Source organism: Opisthocomus hoazin, chromosome Z (genome assembly GCF_030867145.1).
Source record: "Opisthocomus hoazin isolate bOpiHoa1 chromosome Z, bOpiHoa1.hap1, whole genome shotgun sequence".
Taxonomy (NCBI): Eukaryota; Metazoa; Chordata; class Aves; order Opisthocomiformes; family Opisthocomidae; genus Opisthocomus; species Opisthocomus hoazin.
Genome location: NC_134454.1, coordinates 49,039,336 through 49,057,410, shown reverse-complemented (window position 1 = coordinate 49,057,410; position 18,075 = coordinate 49,039,336). Strand labels below are relative to the sequence as shown.

Genomic DNA, 18,075 nt, shown 5'->3' with positions numbered 1-18,075 from the left:
ATTACCCAGGTATTTTAACCAACTACTATAAAGAGGTGCACAACATTTAAGTAAACGTCTAACACAATGAATCTTTGTCAGAAATTTCGTGTCCTTTCTTACTATTTTTTGCTTTCTGCTGTGTGCCATAATCAGACATGAGAAAATAGTTTTCCTTTACATCTGCCCATGGTCTCCTTCTCAGTCAAATTAAAGTAACCCATAACATTTAACCACACAATTCATTATAAAGCACTCTTCTATGTAGCTCTAGACCTGCAGACTCTCATTTTTTGGCTAGAGAAACTAAGCACCAAAAAAGAACGACAAAGTGTATCATAGAGTCAAACCATCACGATGAGGAACACCCTGGCAATCATGTACTTTACCTGAAAGTTTTCTGAAAGTTCTGGGAAAAACTGTTCATACATTTTCAGTTCTTCTAGGGGTCTTCCCAATTCCTGTCTAGGTTTCAGTTTATTAATATCAGTCTCAATATCATCATTCTGAAAAAGCACCAGAACAAATTAATCTTGCATCCAGAATTAATGAACTTCTAAAATAACTACATTCACCTTATACTTCTGACACGGCCACGCTTTAAAAGTTGAATGTCACTATCTTAAAAATAGCTGAACTGCACCTTTCACCGTAAGGGTTTAAGCAGCTCAGTTTTATTCGTATGCCAAGGCCTCCGCTTCAACAGAAATATTACAAATATCTCCATTTTCTTGCTTTCATCCAAATATATTATGCACAGACATCAGACTACACTTTACATGAATACTGTGTGTAATCCCACTATTGCAACTTGGAATGTGGAGATACCATCTGATTGCAGCGACAAGGAAATAATTGCTTCTTTGGAAGATTCTCCCTTCATCACGACTCATGAGAGCCTTAAATAAAATTTATCATTCCAGTCCATGGACAGACAATTCAATTAACTCAACATACGTAACACAGAAACATAGAATCAGGCAATTTTGACCAAACGTCCTTTCATGTTCTGACAGGCAGCTGGAAAGCAGAACAAGACCTTCCCACAGTCACAGAACAGTGAGAGGTGTGATCTCCACCTCTACAGTCAGTTCAACTTTAAAGTTACCTTGCTGAAACACTGACTGAACCAATCCCAGTCTAGAATGATGGAAACAGTTAAAGCCACTCCTGCATCCTAAGCAGCTTAGATGGGAAGAGCGGGCTGAGAGAAATACAAGTTAGGAACAGAACACTACTAAAAGAGTTCGTAGTTCTGTTCCACTGTACTCCAGACACATCAAGTGTGAAGCAAACAGGTTTTGATAAAAATCTTGAAGCAATCTGAACAACAAAGGTTGATATTTTCAAGCAGCACTCATCTTCCTTCAGTTTCAGGAGCTTTCTTAATTTTTGACTTTGAGGAGGTTTTCAGGGCAATTTCTTGTCAACACTTTAAATATATGGCTGTATACATGATTCAAGCAACTTACAAAAATAGAAAACTGTTATGCTTGATTTTTGCCTGTCAATTATGTCTCATACCAACCTTAAATTGTTGGTCCTTGTCATCATCATTTTCAGTTTCAATTTCTGATTCCGTTTCAGCATCTTCATTATCATCACTTTCATCTACTACATCATCCACTATGATACACAAAATTTTGTAAAGCAGATTATACACTTAATCCAATATATATGCTCAAAAAGTTTCTATGTCCTGGGTTTATCTTCTTTTTCACTTACCATTTGAAAAAACTGTGAAAACCTACTCGTAAATATTAATTACTGTTACCAGATTTACAAAACAAAATGCTTATTTGACAATACTGAAGACTCAGTTTATTACATTTTTGTCCAGTTTTAAGTTAAAACAAAGGTCTCTGGTTTAAACAAAGCAAAACAAAACCAAAAAATACCCACTCACTCCCTGCCCCAAATAACCCAGCATGACAGTAGACAGCCACTAGAAATGATTTATAATATGGAGGTGCCAAGAACATCTCAGCATGGCTTGAGGTCAGCACAAAATGAGAAGGCTCAGACACCTTTTCCCAAAGTAAGTATTAATGATGTCCAAAACAATTTGAGGTCTCAGCAGCTTTTAGTCATCTCAGCTAGTATTGACCCAGTATCAGGCAACAGTGGGACAAAGTACCCTTTCTGTCTTGCTTAAATGGGACCTAACAATTAAAAAAAAAAAAAAAAAGTCAGAAATTTATCACTGGAAATTCAACCAGTAAGGGAAGTAGTCAAGCAGTGTGGTCACTGCAACTGCTTAGCATGGACAGGTTGGGAACTAAATTTTACCCCCAAAACATACAGCACGATGTTGTTTTTTAGAGATGTGGAACTATCAGGACGCTAATGACTAATTCTTACTTGAGTTAGAGACTAGTATACTGCAGGATCTAGGACTTCTCCTTTTTTAACAAAGAAAATCAAGAGGAAGCAAATGAATTGAATTTTTTCGACATGACTAAGGAGAATTGGGCTAACTTGCTCATACGTGGAAGTGGGCATTAACTGGTTATTCTGGCAGATGTTCTGCTTACTAGGGGCAAATTTGACCTTTATCTAGAAATCTCATGCAGTTTGAGTGCTGGGATTTTTTGTTGTTTTCTGAAAGAGTGTTTTCCATGCAGGAAATTTGCTTTTTGTCAGTAAGGGGCTCACAAATTATACTGATTTTCTAGTGTATTCAGAATGACTACATTTATTGCTTTTACAATGCTGACTATATAAGATTACACTTATAATACCCAGCCCAACATTCTACGTGTCTTTTAATACAGAAGTTTTTCTTTAAAAATAATATCCTACGTGTCCTATTTCCTCAGGTTTTTCACTTCTTTTTTTAATAGATAAAAAAACCTGTCAGTGGTCTACTTCAACACAATAGAAGTTTCCAAATGGATATTATGCCACATACAAATACCAAAAATACTATACTATGTAGAGGTTTAATTTCTGTGGATTTTGGAACACACTTCTAAATCTATTTTCTACTTTGAAGACAAAACATAAACAAACTCGAAGCTCCTGCAGTTTCATTCTGACTCATATGAACCCAACTGTGATTGCATTTTATTTCAGGAGATACTGTGAATAAGAAGATATTAAGAAGTCTGATTTTGCATCTTCATTTTAGAGTAAATATCTGACAGCAACTTCATGAGTTGCTTACCCAGGTACCAAGCTGTTTCATCATACCTGAAAATGCATTAATTACCCCAAAATAATGAAAGGTGTTCACAATTGGATAAATCCATTTCTCGTAAGGCACCATACATATGCTTTGCAGAGAAGTGTTGCCTAAGTGACTGCAACAATCCAAGAAAACAGCTCTACTTATCCCATCACGCAAATGAAGGAATAAGCACAGTAATTCAAAAAACAATGCTTCAAATGGAGTGTGTTAATCTAAATTCACTACATCCAGCTTATCAGAGTAAGAGAAAGAAATCAAGGCATATACATTCCTGTAAAACAGGCTGTACACTACACTACATTTCACATAGGAGAATGTATATGATAAGTGAGTTAAAAAGAGAGCCCATTGTAGACTAGTATGTATGGTTTATGCTTTACACTTCGGAGTTTGATGAACATCACATTTTAGTTCCTGGGGTTTTTTTTTAATATCTCAGAAACATAACCACATATGTGCCGACAGAATTTTCATCAGTTAAGACCTAACACTACAAACTGGTGCTCCACACCAACAGTCACAGACTCTTTGCTAGCTGAAAAGAGTCTCAGAGTGCAAGTTTTAGTGGAGAACAGAAATAACTGCAATTGATTCCACCTTACATAAAGCAATGTTAGACATACTCAAAGACAAAATATTACAAAATTACCATACCATCAGGAGGCAAATTGTACAGCTGAGCCACAGGACCACTGGCAGGAATAACTGGGAGTTGGAAGTGAAAAGCACTTTTAATAGTTGGTAAAGGAAGACGATTTTTAGGAAAACATTTTCTCATTATTAGGCTGGATGTGTTGACAAGGGGATCAAGAGTTCTTACCGCAAGGCACTCCTATTAACAGGAAAATAATGAAGACAAGAAGAAAGTATCTCTTAAATGAATAGTCAAAGGAGATTTGTTTTACAGATTTCTAGAATTCACTAATGACAATGTATTGTGTTTAAAATAAATTTTGCTAATGTCTCCATGGAAGGCCACAAGAACTTTACCACTCAAATTCACCCTTTTCAAAAACCTAAACTCGAAAATTAAAAGACTTCCCCCTCCTTTTTTAAAATTAAATTCAACAGCCCCTCCCCGAGATAGTCACAGTCAAATAACAGCAAATATTAATTTAATTCTGTACTCCTTCATTCCGCTTTAGTCAAATACAGAAAATAATCCTTACCAGCATGATCAGAAATGACCACAAATATCATAAAAGAAATATGACAAATTTGAGGTCTGGACGTGTTTTTAAAGCCAAAGAGGCAAAAAAAACCACTAACAAAAAAACAACTGAGATAAACTTACTTGTGAAGTGTTGTAAAGAATTTTCATCCCATTGGCATCAATGAATGCTTTTCTTCCCAATTTGATGTTTGTAACACTTTTAATGCACTGTAAAACTCCTTTACGTATCAGCATGTACCTGTGTCGACTATCATTACGGTGCCAATCAACATAAATCGTTAAAAGCACCTGCACATATCCTCTGTCTACCGCTCTCCTGGCATTTGTTCCTTAATAAAAAAAAAGTTAGGAAAGAAAATTTAAAAATTGCCCAATTATTTCAACATTACTTTCAAATCAATGTTAGAATTATTCTTTTTACCCAAGTAACTGAATTGTTTCATTTAAAGTAGTATTTTAGCCACATTCAGCAGAGTTTTACATCAACCTAAACAGAAATGACTGAGGCCAGTAATCTACGCTTCATTCTTCAGAATAACATTGCATGTAATTTTCATTATTTACCAGAACAGCATGCATTACACTTACAGGTAACAGTAAGATACTGTCAGATTGCAAATTGGGAAAAAAAGTGTTTATATAAAGTATATTTATCTCTATCCACACACACTGCGTAGATACAAGATTTGAAATAAACTTCTTAGTGCTTGTAATCCATACAGTTCTGCAGCAACTATCACTCAAACTTCATAAACTCAAAATACCTCTGCCCCAAATACTGAGTAATCAGTATGACAACTGGACTCTACACAGCAGAGATTAGTGTTTTTATTAAAAGATTTATATAAAGTGTAGGAAGTTACAATGTCAAAACCACTCAAGACTGAATAAGGCATCTCCAACTAAATGCACAAGACCTCCTGTTTTAAAGACACACCTTTTCAACATCTGTTCCCTCAACATTAAAGTTTAACTGCTAATTTACAGAACAGAACACTGTCAATAACTCTGAAATATTTCTTTTCGTAAATTTCCGAAGGAGAAATTCCAAAATTAGTAAATACACAAATCTGTAAGACCAAGGTATCATCAATCATCATCATCAATGACCTGGATGAAGGGACAGAGCGTATCCCCACAAAGTTTGCTGATGACACAAAACTGGGAAGAGTGATGGATACACCAGAAGTCTGTGCTGCCATTCAGTGAGACCTGGACAGGCTGGAGAATTCGGCGCAGAGGAACCTGATGAAGTTCAACAAGGGAAAATGCAGGGTCCTGCACCTGGGGAGCAACAACACAATGCACCAGTACAGGCTCAGGGCGGACCTGCTGGAGAGCAGCTCTGTGGAGAGGGACCTGGGTGTCCTGGTGGACGACAGGTTAACCATGAGCCAGCAGTGTGTCCTGGTTGCCAAGAAGGTCAATGGGCTCCTGGGGTGCATTAAGAAGAGTGTGGCCAGCAGGTCGAGGGAGGTTCTTCTCCCTCTCTACTCTGACCTAGTGAGGCCCCATCTGGAGTACTGTGTCCAGTTCTGGGCTCCCTAGTTCACGAAAGACAAGGAACTACTGGAGACAGTCCAGCGGAGGGCTATGAAGATGACTAGGTGACTGAAGCATTTCTCCTACGACGAAAGGCTGAGGGAGCTGGGCTTGTTTAGTTTGAAGAAGAGAAGGCTGAGAGAGGACCTTATAAATGCTTACAAATATCTTACTGGCGGCTGTCAAGCGGATGGGGCAAACTCTTTTCAGTGGCGCCCAGCAACAGGACAAGGGGCAACAGGCACAAACTGAAGCATAGGAAGTTCCGTCTGAACATGAGGAAGAACTTCTTTACTCTTAGGGTGACAAAGCACCGGAACAGCCTGCCCAGAGGAGTTGTGGAGTCTCCTTCTCTGGAGATATTCAAAACCCGCCTGAAGGAGGTCCTGTGCAGCCTGCTCTAGGTGACCCTGCTTTGGCAGGGTGGTGGGACCAGATGATTCACAGAGCTCCCTTCCAACCCTGAACATTCTGTGAGTCTGTGATGGTATCCTACCGATCAAACATGAGAAAACTCAGCACCCTGTTTAATTGGTACAGAAGTTCCCCATCATTTGTCTGAAATGGTTTTCTGCAAGTCTAATCACGCCTCAGTTCTTAGCCAACTCCACTAAAACTACTAGGAATACTGTATTTTTTATACAATTGTTTGGAGAGAATGAGTTTGCAATTCCTTGTCAGTTACAATCCTGGCGCAACACCTGCAGAGACGACATTTGTCAGGGTCCACTGCTGCCAGCAGAGATAGCCCGTGTCTGGGAACAGACCATTCTTTCATTACCCTTGGTTCCACTTCATGAGCATCACTGACACACTTCTCATTAGAACTCAAGACCTAATTACTCAGAAAGGTACCTGACAAAACCCTATATTTTCCCGTGCCATTCACCAGATACTTTCAGATGTATGTATAAAGAAGATGCACAGGAGTTACGCTGTATTTATGTATTACTGAAGGGCTGAGGTGAGTGACTGTAAAAGCCTATTTCTCCACCTTGGATCCAGACCAGTTCTGCAGAAGCAGCGCAGCCTGTCTGCTGCATAACTGAAGAGACAGTAACTAATTGTTAAACATATATATATACACACACCACAAATACTAAAGTACCAGAGACTGCACATAAAACTGTAGCCTTATTTCTTCATTTCCTCGCCTTGATTTTGTTTTGGCCACAGACTTAATATCAGTTTTAGTCTGTGTATATATACACAAACACATATATATCTCAACTAGACAAACAGTTTCTTGTACTCAAAGACTTACTTGATTTTAGCAATGCAGCAAGTGTGTCTAAAGCAACCCTGTCAACATAACAAGAAAAGTCAAAACAACAACCAACCAGTAAGCTTAATTTACAACACTGTAAAGCTCTACAAAATGTTTACTGCTAACAGATTTATTTAGTATCTAACCTCATATTTTCCTGGTTGCCTTGTATCACAGACTTTGCTTTTAAAATTTTATTTTATTAAAATACCATGCAACTCCTTGCTATAGCTCAAGTCTGATGGTGAGATTTAAATATCAGTGCACTGGCTATACAAATTTTCAGTCTTTGCAAAAGAACACTGTAAGAGACAACGTAACGTTTAGGAACCATACTCCATGGATGAGATAGTCTCACAACTCAGGTTTCTATGCTAGTAGCAGAACAAGTACTTCCACAAAGCAAACAACACTATTTTAGAAAACCGTAAGTCAAAACGGGCAGTGCATGAATAGATTGAGGAGTGATGCTCATCAATTTGTACTACAATACAAGATCATCAGTGTAAGACCTTTCGTGTACACAAAGAGCTTGTCTCAATTAAGTCAAGACGTACAATTAGAAAACATATATACATATTTGTACCCTCTTTGTAAAGATAGATTTCATGCGTCTGATCTTAGACCTTAAACAAGGATATCATGATTACTCACATGATGGCACAGTAAGTTCATGTCTAATTTTAGCTGAGGCTTAAAGGGGCAGAGTATTTTTTTAAAAGATACTCCAGTGACCACAAATACCAGATTTAGATAACATAACACTATTTTTTTTTGGTACTGAAGTCAGAATACGAACAACATGAGATTACTATTTTGCTAACTAGATGAAAAATCCAGTCTTCCAAAGGCACGTGCTTCAAAAAGCTGGTAGTGTACAAAGAAGGGGCTATCTTCAGTTAAATCCACTTATCTGTATTTACCCTAAAGTCACTTTAAGAAAAAAAAAAAGCAGCAAAATACGGGAGGGTAGGGAGGGGAATCTAATGTCACCACTTTAATGTATGCAGTGACTTTTTTAAAAAAAAAAAAACAAAAAAAACCAGAACAAAACACAACAGCCCACTAGACAGGTACTGCTGGTACTTCCTACTCTAAGTTTGATGGTTTTGCTCTGAGGGTCCATAATTGCTTTGAAATAAAACAGAAAAAAAATTCTGTTACAAAACAAAATAGATACTGTCACTCTAAAAACACAAAGATGGGGGAGCTAATTCAACAAACTGAAAAATGATGGAATTGTCTTGATCTGTTTGTCCTGATTTTGGGATAACCACTGGATAGTTTCTATGCAGGAATATTAGAGACAAAAGTAACATTTATATTCTTTTACCAGTACTGTAACTAGACATTAAAATATTCTGTGTTACTCTCCTAGGTTAGACTGTTAGATTTTTGGTTCTCCTTCCCACCTCCCTTCACTTTAACTTTCAAATATGAGTCACATTCGATTTCTCTAACATTATTTTTCATTTACAAGTAAGTTTTGAAATGTATCTAAGGCTTTTCCATATCCTATATTAAAGAGATCTTACTTACTTCATAAGGCTAGTGTTCTTTTTACTGAAAGGGCCGATGATCTTAAACATCAGTTCTACTACTCCATTCTTTCCCAATGACACTGCATTTACAGCTGGAAGAGATAAAAACAACCCATTTTAAGATAATGTAATAAGAAAGGCAAAATAAAAAAAATTTATATACTCAAACTAAAATCCATGAGAGTTAATTCTGAAGTACAAAAAAATTTTAGGCATGTTCATGCTTTAAGACATAAAATGACAAGCAGACACTACTCTGCACAAAATTGGTGATATAATCCAATCCTTACAAAACTTGGAAAAGAAGAAAAAACTTTATTATTACTTTACGAATAAAACTCAAGTACGACTTCCAATGCATGCTTCTGCAATCTTTGGTATTAAGATACATCATAAAGACTATTTTCTTCAAAATAAATCTCAGTTTATCAAGACAGCACGCTTTCTAAAATTTCAAGTCTAAGGAGTTCTATGACTTGCTATTATGCTTTAGTATCAGGATAGACAGGTATGTCCACCAGGATGTGAATGCCAAGCATTCGCTGTAAAATTTAGAAACACTGACCAGTATAAGCTTTCCTGAGCTACATGTTATGCATATATGTCCTCAGAAAAAAAAAAAAAAAAAAAGAAAAATGATCTATTTGAAAGGGAGCAAATTAAAAGAAATTATGCTAAGACCTACAATCAAGAAATGTACACTAGATGCATGTATGGCTGAAGTCCAGCACCCACTGAAAATACAAACCGCTGAAACAGGAACAGAAATTCAAATCCCGATTGAGCTTAGCAATATGCCCTCCTAATAAGCTAGGAAGAGAGCAATTAGGAATTTACTTCAGCATAACGAATGCTGTTATTAGTGTAGAATTTAGTACTTGAACCCATTCTGCAATTTCATCATCATTAGCAGCAATATTACACCACTAGTATCTAAGAAGAGTTATGACTCTATTCTGGTAGCAATTGCACACAAGCTTTAAATAGTACTACCCATCAGAATGTAATGAACAACTACTACTTCTGTTTTTAAGGAGTGGGAAATACAGAAACATAAAATTGGTCTAAGCAGAATTCAGATTAGAGACTCAGTTCAATTGCTCGTTTTCACGATGAAGTCAGTTTTCAGCTAAGCTATGTAACTATCCGTATTAAACTCTTCCACTTAGAACCATTTTACCTCATTATCAGACAGCTCAACAGAAATAAAGCTCCCACATTTCAAAAGTACTGGGACTTTACGAATTGTAGGTACTCATGTGAATGTCCTGAAAACACAATCTTACAGATCATCAAATCAATTCTCTTGGAGGAATGTGGTTATATTTTCAATTTCTTGCACTTCTTTAAGAGGTTTAATGACTATTTTGAGCTCACAGGAAAAACTTTAGAGCACCTATCCGACAGTAGAGATATAGCAAGAACCACACAATTTTCATCAACTTCCTACTGTCTGCTGAAATAATGAACTAGGCTCTTGTGGAAGAATATTAGTCCAATCGTAGGTCACTTCAACATATGGAATAAGGGAAAAGTTGAATAAAGTAATACAGTATTTCCTGTGTGAATCAAGTTTTAAATTAGCAATTAAGAATGAAACACAATAATAAAAAGCAAAAAAAATCATAAGCATGTATAGTAAAGAGAGTAATTCTTTAATTTGAAGTATTTTGCAAGCACAATGTTAGCATTTCTGGTTTAGATCTTAAAACATCAGCCTTCACCCAAACTGGATGACTCAAACTTCCACACATCCAATAGCACTGATTAAAACCCACACACACAACCACACACACAACCACACACACTGTGTGATACAAGAAGTACAAACATGCTTCACAGCTTTTATTAGAAATTTAGCAATTTGATGATATAAAAAGCAAGTTCTCAAATAAAAATTATTTTAAACTTCTAACATTCAACAAGTATTTAGATCCAATATTTTAACCGTTCCTAGGTATAACTTTTTACCTCACATGGGAAAGAAAATAATTATCTGCAATACTTACAGTTGGCTGAGTAAACTCTTAATACTTGAAGACACGGCATTATTAGCCTGTTGTTCTGCAAATTCTGCTTCACTAAATTCAAGGATATGTTTAGGGCACCATTAATTCTTGCTTTCACGCCAATCTTTTTGTCTGATATCAAAAGAAATACAAGATCAATCACATTAATTTTGAAATTATAAAAAAACAGAAGTTAAATGAACCATGAATTCTTTCTACTGATAATGTCAATCCTGCCTATTTACTTTTTACCATTCTTTCCCCTCCTGTTTTACTTCTTTCTTTCTCCTCCAGTTCTGAGTATGTGGATGCTTATACAATAACGGAAAGAAATTTTTTCTTAAGTTTCAATTATAAAACTGTAAAGCATTAAGCCATATTACTCAAGTAAATCATTATCACCTTTTGGACCAATTTTTGCAAGCAGAGTATGAAGAAGCACCATTAATTCTTCATTTGGTGGAGAGTCTTTGCTGGCAGTCAAAAGCAGCTGCAGTAAGATCTGTGTCCCTCCTTTACTGACTAAGACGCTTGCTCTCCGACCACCACCTAGAAATTAAAACTCAACTAGTATCTCCGAAGCCAAAGAACAATTAAGTATCCAAGCTACAGTTACCATAAAGAAGGTCTTCAGAATGGCAGTATTTTCTTCATATGTGACTGCACTATGCTGGACTCAGACTTATAGCAACATAAAATAGTTGTGCATGATTATTTGAAAGGTGACTTCAGTCTTTAGGTTCTTTTTATTCTGCATATAAATCACCTTTAGCAAACATCAGAAACAAAAAAAAAAAACCCTCAAAAAGAACCCCAAGCAAACATAAAACCACCCCAAAAGTCTACAGAATAATATAGGAATATAATCACAAATTGCTTTTTAATGAAAACTTACCAACGGAGACTATCTCAATGAGAATATTCAATATATTTAGAATAGTTTGAGGATCTTTCGTATTCTGCAATAAAAAACAGAGAGATTTCTTTGCTTAATGTAGAAGTCCGATGCAGTGGTTTAGCTACTCAAAGCTCGGAGAAATTGCCACCACTACATCAAACAGAGCTTAAGATGTAACTACCCACCTAACCATCCCACTATGCAGCCTGAATTCACCATAAAGCCAATTAAAATCTAGTTTGCAGTATGGAATATTAGTTAGAACTGACAGTTGACAAATAATTTCTTAGAATATTTAAAAATAAAGGAGAGAAAGACCATATCTCATTACAGTCCTACACAAGTTTTGGAGACTAGCTAGGACAACTAGCTTTAATAACACAAAACCCAATGATAAAATTAATACTTTCTCTGTACCTATAACCACACAGATTAAAAGGTTTTACCTCTAGAGTTGACAGGATAATTTCTATTCCAGTGGAGCCCTTGGAAGTCATCTCCTTCCTGGTTTTTTCTGCCAGTGAGAGAAATACAATTTCTCTTTTAATACACTAGCTTGCAGAAAAAAAAAAAAAGCGATCGTATGCAGAATGATTAGAAAATCTACATTTCAAATCGTAAAACCTATTAAAAACTGCATATATGTATACAAAACTAAGTAAAAGACTTAAATGATTTTAACTCATTTTTGCGTTCACTTGTTCAACAATCTTGTCATGCCCTAGACAACGGACTGTAATGAAAAAAAACTGTAAGAAAGCTCTCTTCCAGATACTTCTACTTCTCATATATATATATTCACACACATATATATACTGTGAAGTATTACTTAAATTATAGCTGTTTGACAACACAGAATGCACTCAGTGTAACCAATACTGTATTAGATAGCATTGAACATTGCCTTAAACAGGTGTTTTCAACAATCAGTGACAAAAAGGAATGGATATTCAAGTTTACCAAACACAAACAAAAATTAAAGAAAAACAAGAAAGACGACTCTAAACTACTACAACCACAAAACTTACATATTTACCTTGACTCTGAACCAGATGAAGAATCTTTGAGGTAACATATCTGGCATTGTCTGCTTCTCCTAATACAGAGTCCAAATTGATCTTCTCCAGCTGTGACAGCAGAGACATAGTCCGAGAACTGGTAGAAACACTACAAGAAAAATTTTTTTTACATTCATTTTTCCATCTAGATCATAGAAAAAAACCACTAACAACAGAAATCTCATGTCAGTGTAAGGGGAGTGGTTAATTCACCTTCACAGTTTATATCAATTGGAAAACAGTCTTAATCCTCCTTAATTCTGGCAAATTTACAGATTTTGCAAAGCCTGCATTGCAGCAGCCTAATTATATACAACAGTATCTCCAAGAGCAACTGTGAAAAATGAAACTGGTTGCAGCAAATAAAATCCAGACGTAGGTACAAATGTTTATCTTTGTCAATTAGAGTTAACTTATATTTAATATAGTTTAAGTGCCAGGATACTATATCAAACCTGCCATTCAAGTGAAAACCTGCTACAAACAGTCCCAAAGACTGTTTGTCTTACAGGCTGGTGTTTTGGAAGTTAAAGAAAAGATTATCATTCAAAAAGTGAGCAAACTAGCACCCTCCAGTTGAAGAAAAAGAACACCATTTTGAGTAAAAAACTTTGGAAGGTGTCCAAAGCTATAATCAGAGTTTGGACTCATTTTGAACAAAAGAGTATTTTGGCCTGACATAATAAAATTGCCTTGAAAATGTATTTTAATATAAGAAAATTTCAAAACAGGCCTTCATAAAGATGGGTAGATTACAGTGAAAGAATACTTGTAAACATCGACCGTATTCAGAATAAAGTCAGTCTAGAAATTGTTTTATTTGCTCTTCAGTTTTAGATCATAACAATTATTCAGAACAGTTTTGAGATTCCCATATAAAAGTAATTTAGACAAATGTTTAACATTTGAATTATAGTCATGTAATTAACTACAGGAAATGATGGTTTCCATGGATTAACTACCTTGACTTCTCACTTTTGTAACATTCATCCTGCAATAATCATCTATAATTCATTTCACACACATACTGTTCTAGCTGCAATAAAACTAAAGTATACTACATTGGTTTTATAAATACTGTCATTTTTGTTTATGACAATGAGGAATTATTACTCCTTGATTTGTATTTTACATCTGTGAAAAGGTTTCACATTTACAGTTAACTCTACTAAAATAATTAGTTTAGATGTGGACAAAAATGCAACAATCAAGGAAAAAAGGTAGCTGACCGCAATGGCTGCACTACTGTGAAAGCAAAGTGGTATAACAGCTACTGAAGAAATTGCTTCCACCACTTTCACTTTTCCACACAGACACCTAAATGAGCAGCATAACCAAAAAATAACTTCAGAATACAGATGATGCTTACAAGCTGTTAACATCAGTAATAAGAAATGGTTACACTAATTACAGAGCTTAAATCAAAATAATTTTATATTGTGAAGTAAGCATATCACCTTCTCAGCTATTTTCTGGACTTGGATTTAAAAGTATTTTTTGATCTAAAATAAATCTGTCTTGGTTGCTGAAATATTACTTTCCTTGTATAAGTAAAGCACAATCCCTCTAATCCTCCAAAACCAGGCTGAATATTATAAAGGTGTTGTTATTATTTGCATAAGCTTTGTTTTGTTTATTTCTGGTCCTCCATTTATCCACTGAACTTGAAACACTCTACCCAAGATTCTAAAGAAATCCACAAGCTCTGGTGATCTCTTGTACAAACTGACAAAATTCCAAAGGATGTTATCTTCACCAGCTTCACAATCAAAACGAGTCCAGCCAATCCACATATAAGCCAATGTCTATGAGAACTGCTGCTTCTGTATAACTTCCATTGTCATATACAATTGATCACACAATGAAATAAATGTGGTTTGAAAGCTGGAAACAACCCAGGAAAGCAAAGATAATCCTTAGGAACAAACAGAAAAAAAAGAAAACAAAAGGTTTTGTAAAGACAAAACTCATTAACAGGCATTAAAACATGATTTTTGACTATAGCCTGCAAATTTCAAGCAACACTAGCACAAGGAAGTAATATACCACGTAGAGCAAATTAGCATCTAACATATTTCTCCATACTTACTAAAAGCTTTAAAAGATTTAGGAAGGGTAAGTCATTCTCACTACTGGGTGGTATAAAAATTTAAGTCCTCAGATTTAGGGGTATAATCTCCTCCTGGGGTCAGTTTCTATCAAGACCAATAAGCACTCATTCTGGCAGTTAAAACGGTATTTTTAGAATGGTTTTAGGCCATTCATCTTGCAAGAAGCCTCTCAACAGAAACACAACCAAATAAACTTCACATCTTCAGCGTATCCAATAAAGTGTTCTTCAAAATAACACCAGCCCAGAGTCTATGCTGAAATATAAATTAAAGTCCTGATTTCCTCCTAGCTATGACTGAGTTTTCTTCTCAAAACAAGAACCGTATTCTTATAATATTCTACACTCAAATACGTAGTGGTTGTGATAGTGCGACAGCGTTCAATGTCTGCACAGTAGATCAAAAAGGCTGTAGGACAGGAATTACAGCAGCCAGCCTGACTGACTCTGCTCCTGTACATAATGCTGCTGTGACAACCCATTTGACCTAAGAACAAAATGCAAGCCCAATTTACAATGGGACTCTTTCTGATATTTGCAATACAAATACATACGTTTTGACCAAGAAACCATTCAGGATCCAAATCTAGAAGATAGTTCTCCAACAGAGAGGGCCACCACAGAATTCAGTATTTTTAATCCAACAGCTAGGTAAATCAATAAGGAAATAGTCAAAATGGCACAATAAAAACCGTGTCCTGTCACAGCGAGATTTCCTTTTAAGCTGCTCACATTGCAGAACCTCACATGAATACCCTGAACACTGTAGCTAGCCTTTCACACAAGACTTGTTGTCCCACAATGTGAAGAACACTTCTCGCTACTAAACCCAGACATTTTTCATCCCACCCATTTTAAAGCCTTCTCAGAAGACCACTCTGCAGTTGCTGAGGGTTACACAACGTTTCTGCTATCTTCAGTTATAAAAATCACAACTAAGGAGCACCAGAAGAAGCTTTGTAAGGCCACATAAACTATTGTCTTCAGAGCTGGATGAACACCACAGCTGCTCTTCATGACAGACACATGCCCAATCAGTCCTTAACGGTCTGCAAAAATGGGGATTCAACAATCAAAGGCAACTTCATTCTAAGACCTTGTATCCCTTCATCTGAAAATTTTTCTCTCTGCAGTTTAATCTAACTATTTCTAGCTCTCCTCACTACAAATATGACTGTCGTTTACCCATTTCTGTGGTATACCTCTCTAGCATGGTACCTTCCACATATTTCCATCAAACACTCTTAAACATTTTCAGCATTTCACAACAGTGTTTTGAAGTCATTTGGTCCTCTAATACTTTTGCAGATCTTTCCAGTTTCAAGGTGATTGCAATTTTAACAAGCACCCTTTCTTCTCTTTCAGATCTACTCAAAGCTCAAAATATTTTCAGTCATTAACTGTAACCAGAAAGAAAATGCACATCCAGAAACAAACTGTGCACCATCGCCTTCTGACAGCAATTCACCACCACTGCTCTGGTACCCAGTCAGTGCTCTACTCCAGAGCATCTGAATGGAACACTTGCCTTAAATTCCTGATGGCAATCATATGCAATGGTTATTTTAGTACAGCTTTAAATGGGTATGTGGTATTTTAATACCAACTCCCTGCTCATGGGACCTGTAACCCTGTCACACATGAAAAATCAGATGTTTTTTCAAGAGTAACTCAAAACACCCTTCAGCTGTTTGCAGCCTCACTCATTCGGTTAGTTCTTCCAGGTTCCTTCCATGCAAAGAAGAGAACATAGCAGCTACTCAGTTTCTGCACTGACTCCCACAGACACAACCACTAGGTTTGCCATCTCTGTCTTTCACTACTGTCCTGGTTTTGGCTGGGATAATTTTCCTCCCTGCTGTGTTTTGGATGTAGTAGAAGAATGTTGGTAACATTGACTTTTTCAGTTGCTGCCATAAATCAAAGCCTTTTTCCAGTTTCTCATATTCAGCTAATGAGCAGGTGTGCAGGAGCTGGGAAGGAACACAGCCAGACAGATAGCTAAGCTGGCCAACGGAAATATTCCATACCATAGACACCACACTCGGTTTCTGAATGGGTTTGGCCAGGGGGAAGAAGGCTATCGGGTTTTCGGTTTCCATGAGTTTTTTCAAATCCACTCTCAGCTGGGAGTTCAAACCTTTTTGGGGCTGTGAATTGGTTGTCAGATGGTGAGAAAAATTGTATTGTATACAGTTTGGTTTGCATATTCATTATTATTATTATTGCCATTACTATTATCAGTATTAGTACTAGTATTTCCTTTGTTGACTTACGAAACTGGCTTTGTCTCATCCCACGAGTTTTCCCTTCTCCTCCCCATCCTGCTGTAGGGGGAGAGGTGATAGAGCAACTGTCTAGTGCTTAGTTGCCAGCTGCCAAGTTAAACTACGACAACTACTTAACCCAAGTCTCATGAGTTCTGAAGACAACTGGTAATTATCATTCTGGGATGGATTTAGACTTTCTTTAAACATCCTAAAGTGAAGTTTACCAGGCTTATTTGATCCCATATACTGCATGTCTCCATAGGCAGGAAACCGTTTCTCCATCCCACGTTGAAATGCTGCAACTGAAAACACCCCTCACACTACCATCTTACTTGAGGAAAGGAAGCACAAAAAAGCTTGCCATCATCTGAACTGTTGCCAAAGCATACAGCGTTGACTCCAGCTAACCAGAAAGCTTTGTGGGTTTCCTCTTTCTCTGGTTAGGAGAGCTATGTGCAAATATAGAGGAAGCAACTACCCATACAGTAAGGAACAGAGGACTGCAAGGTTTCATGTTTGAAAGAGATGTCCCTCAACAAGAAAACATCTTCTCAAAGAAAGCTCCCTCACTGCAGGGATGTCTTTTCCAATCCCACCAACTCCCAAAAGGCTTAAGCACTCTGAGTATGAAGAAGTGCTAGATTCACAACTCTCTATTACTCACTGCATGCTACTTTCGCTATGCAAATGCTAAAACATTTCATTACACCTTTCTAAGTGTCTGCTCAAGATGAGAAAGATAACTCTAATGGCTGTTCACAGAATCACAGAATCACAGAATAGTAGGGGTTGGAAGGGACCTCTGTGGGTCATCTAGTCCAACCCTCCTGCCGAAGCAGGGTCACCTACAGTAGGTTGTAGAGGACCTTGTCCAGGCGGGTCTTGAATATCTCCCGAGAAGCAGACTCCACAACCTCCCTGGGCAGCCTGTTCCAGTGCTCCGTCACCCTCAGAGGGAAGAAGTTCTTCCTCATGTTCAGACGGAACTTCCTGTGCCTCAGTTTGTGCCCATTGCCCCTTGTCCTGTCACCACTGTT

General features: G+C 36.9%; 1 protein-coding gene across 10 annotated transcripts in view; it reads right to left on the bottom strand.

Moving 5' to 3' along the window:
• AGTPBP1 (ATP/GTP binding carboxypeptidase 1) overlaps positions 1 to 18,075 on the bottom strand; it is an 89,833-nt gene that overhangs the window by 59,322 nt on the left and 12,436 nt on the right. For 8 of the 10 annotated variants that reach the window (XM_075410580.1, XM_075410571.1, XM_075410576.1 and 5 more), the window contains exons 4-14: positions 12,637 to 12,767; positions 12,047 to 12,114; positions 11,598 to 11,661; positions 11,105 to 11,251; positions 10,703 to 10,834; positions 8,692 to 8,785; positions 7,150 to 7,187; positions 4,464 to 4,672; positions 3,824 to 4,001; positions 1,508 to 1,605; positions 369 to 485 (exon numbers count right to left, since the gene is read on the bottom strand). In XM_075410580.1, coding sequence (XP_075266695.1) covers positions 369 to 485; positions 1,508 to 1,605; positions 3,824 to 4,001; positions 4,464 to 4,672; positions 7,150 to 7,187; positions 8,692 to 8,785; positions 10,703 to 10,834; positions 11,105 to 11,251; positions 11,598 to 11,661; positions 12,047 to 12,114; positions 12,637 to 12,767 — 1,276 coding nt within the window. Of the gene's footprint in view, positions 1 to 368; positions 486 to 1,507; positions 1,606 to 3,823; positions 4,002 to 4,463; positions 4,673 to 7,149; positions 7,188 to 8,691; positions 8,786 to 10,702; positions 10,835 to 11,104; positions 11,252 to 11,597; positions 11,662 to 12,046; positions 12,115 to 12,636; positions 12,768 to 14,336; positions 14,473 to 18,075 lie in introns of those variants that run through there. The other 2 variants (XM_075410577.1, XM_075410578.1) reach the window with 2 other exon arrangements.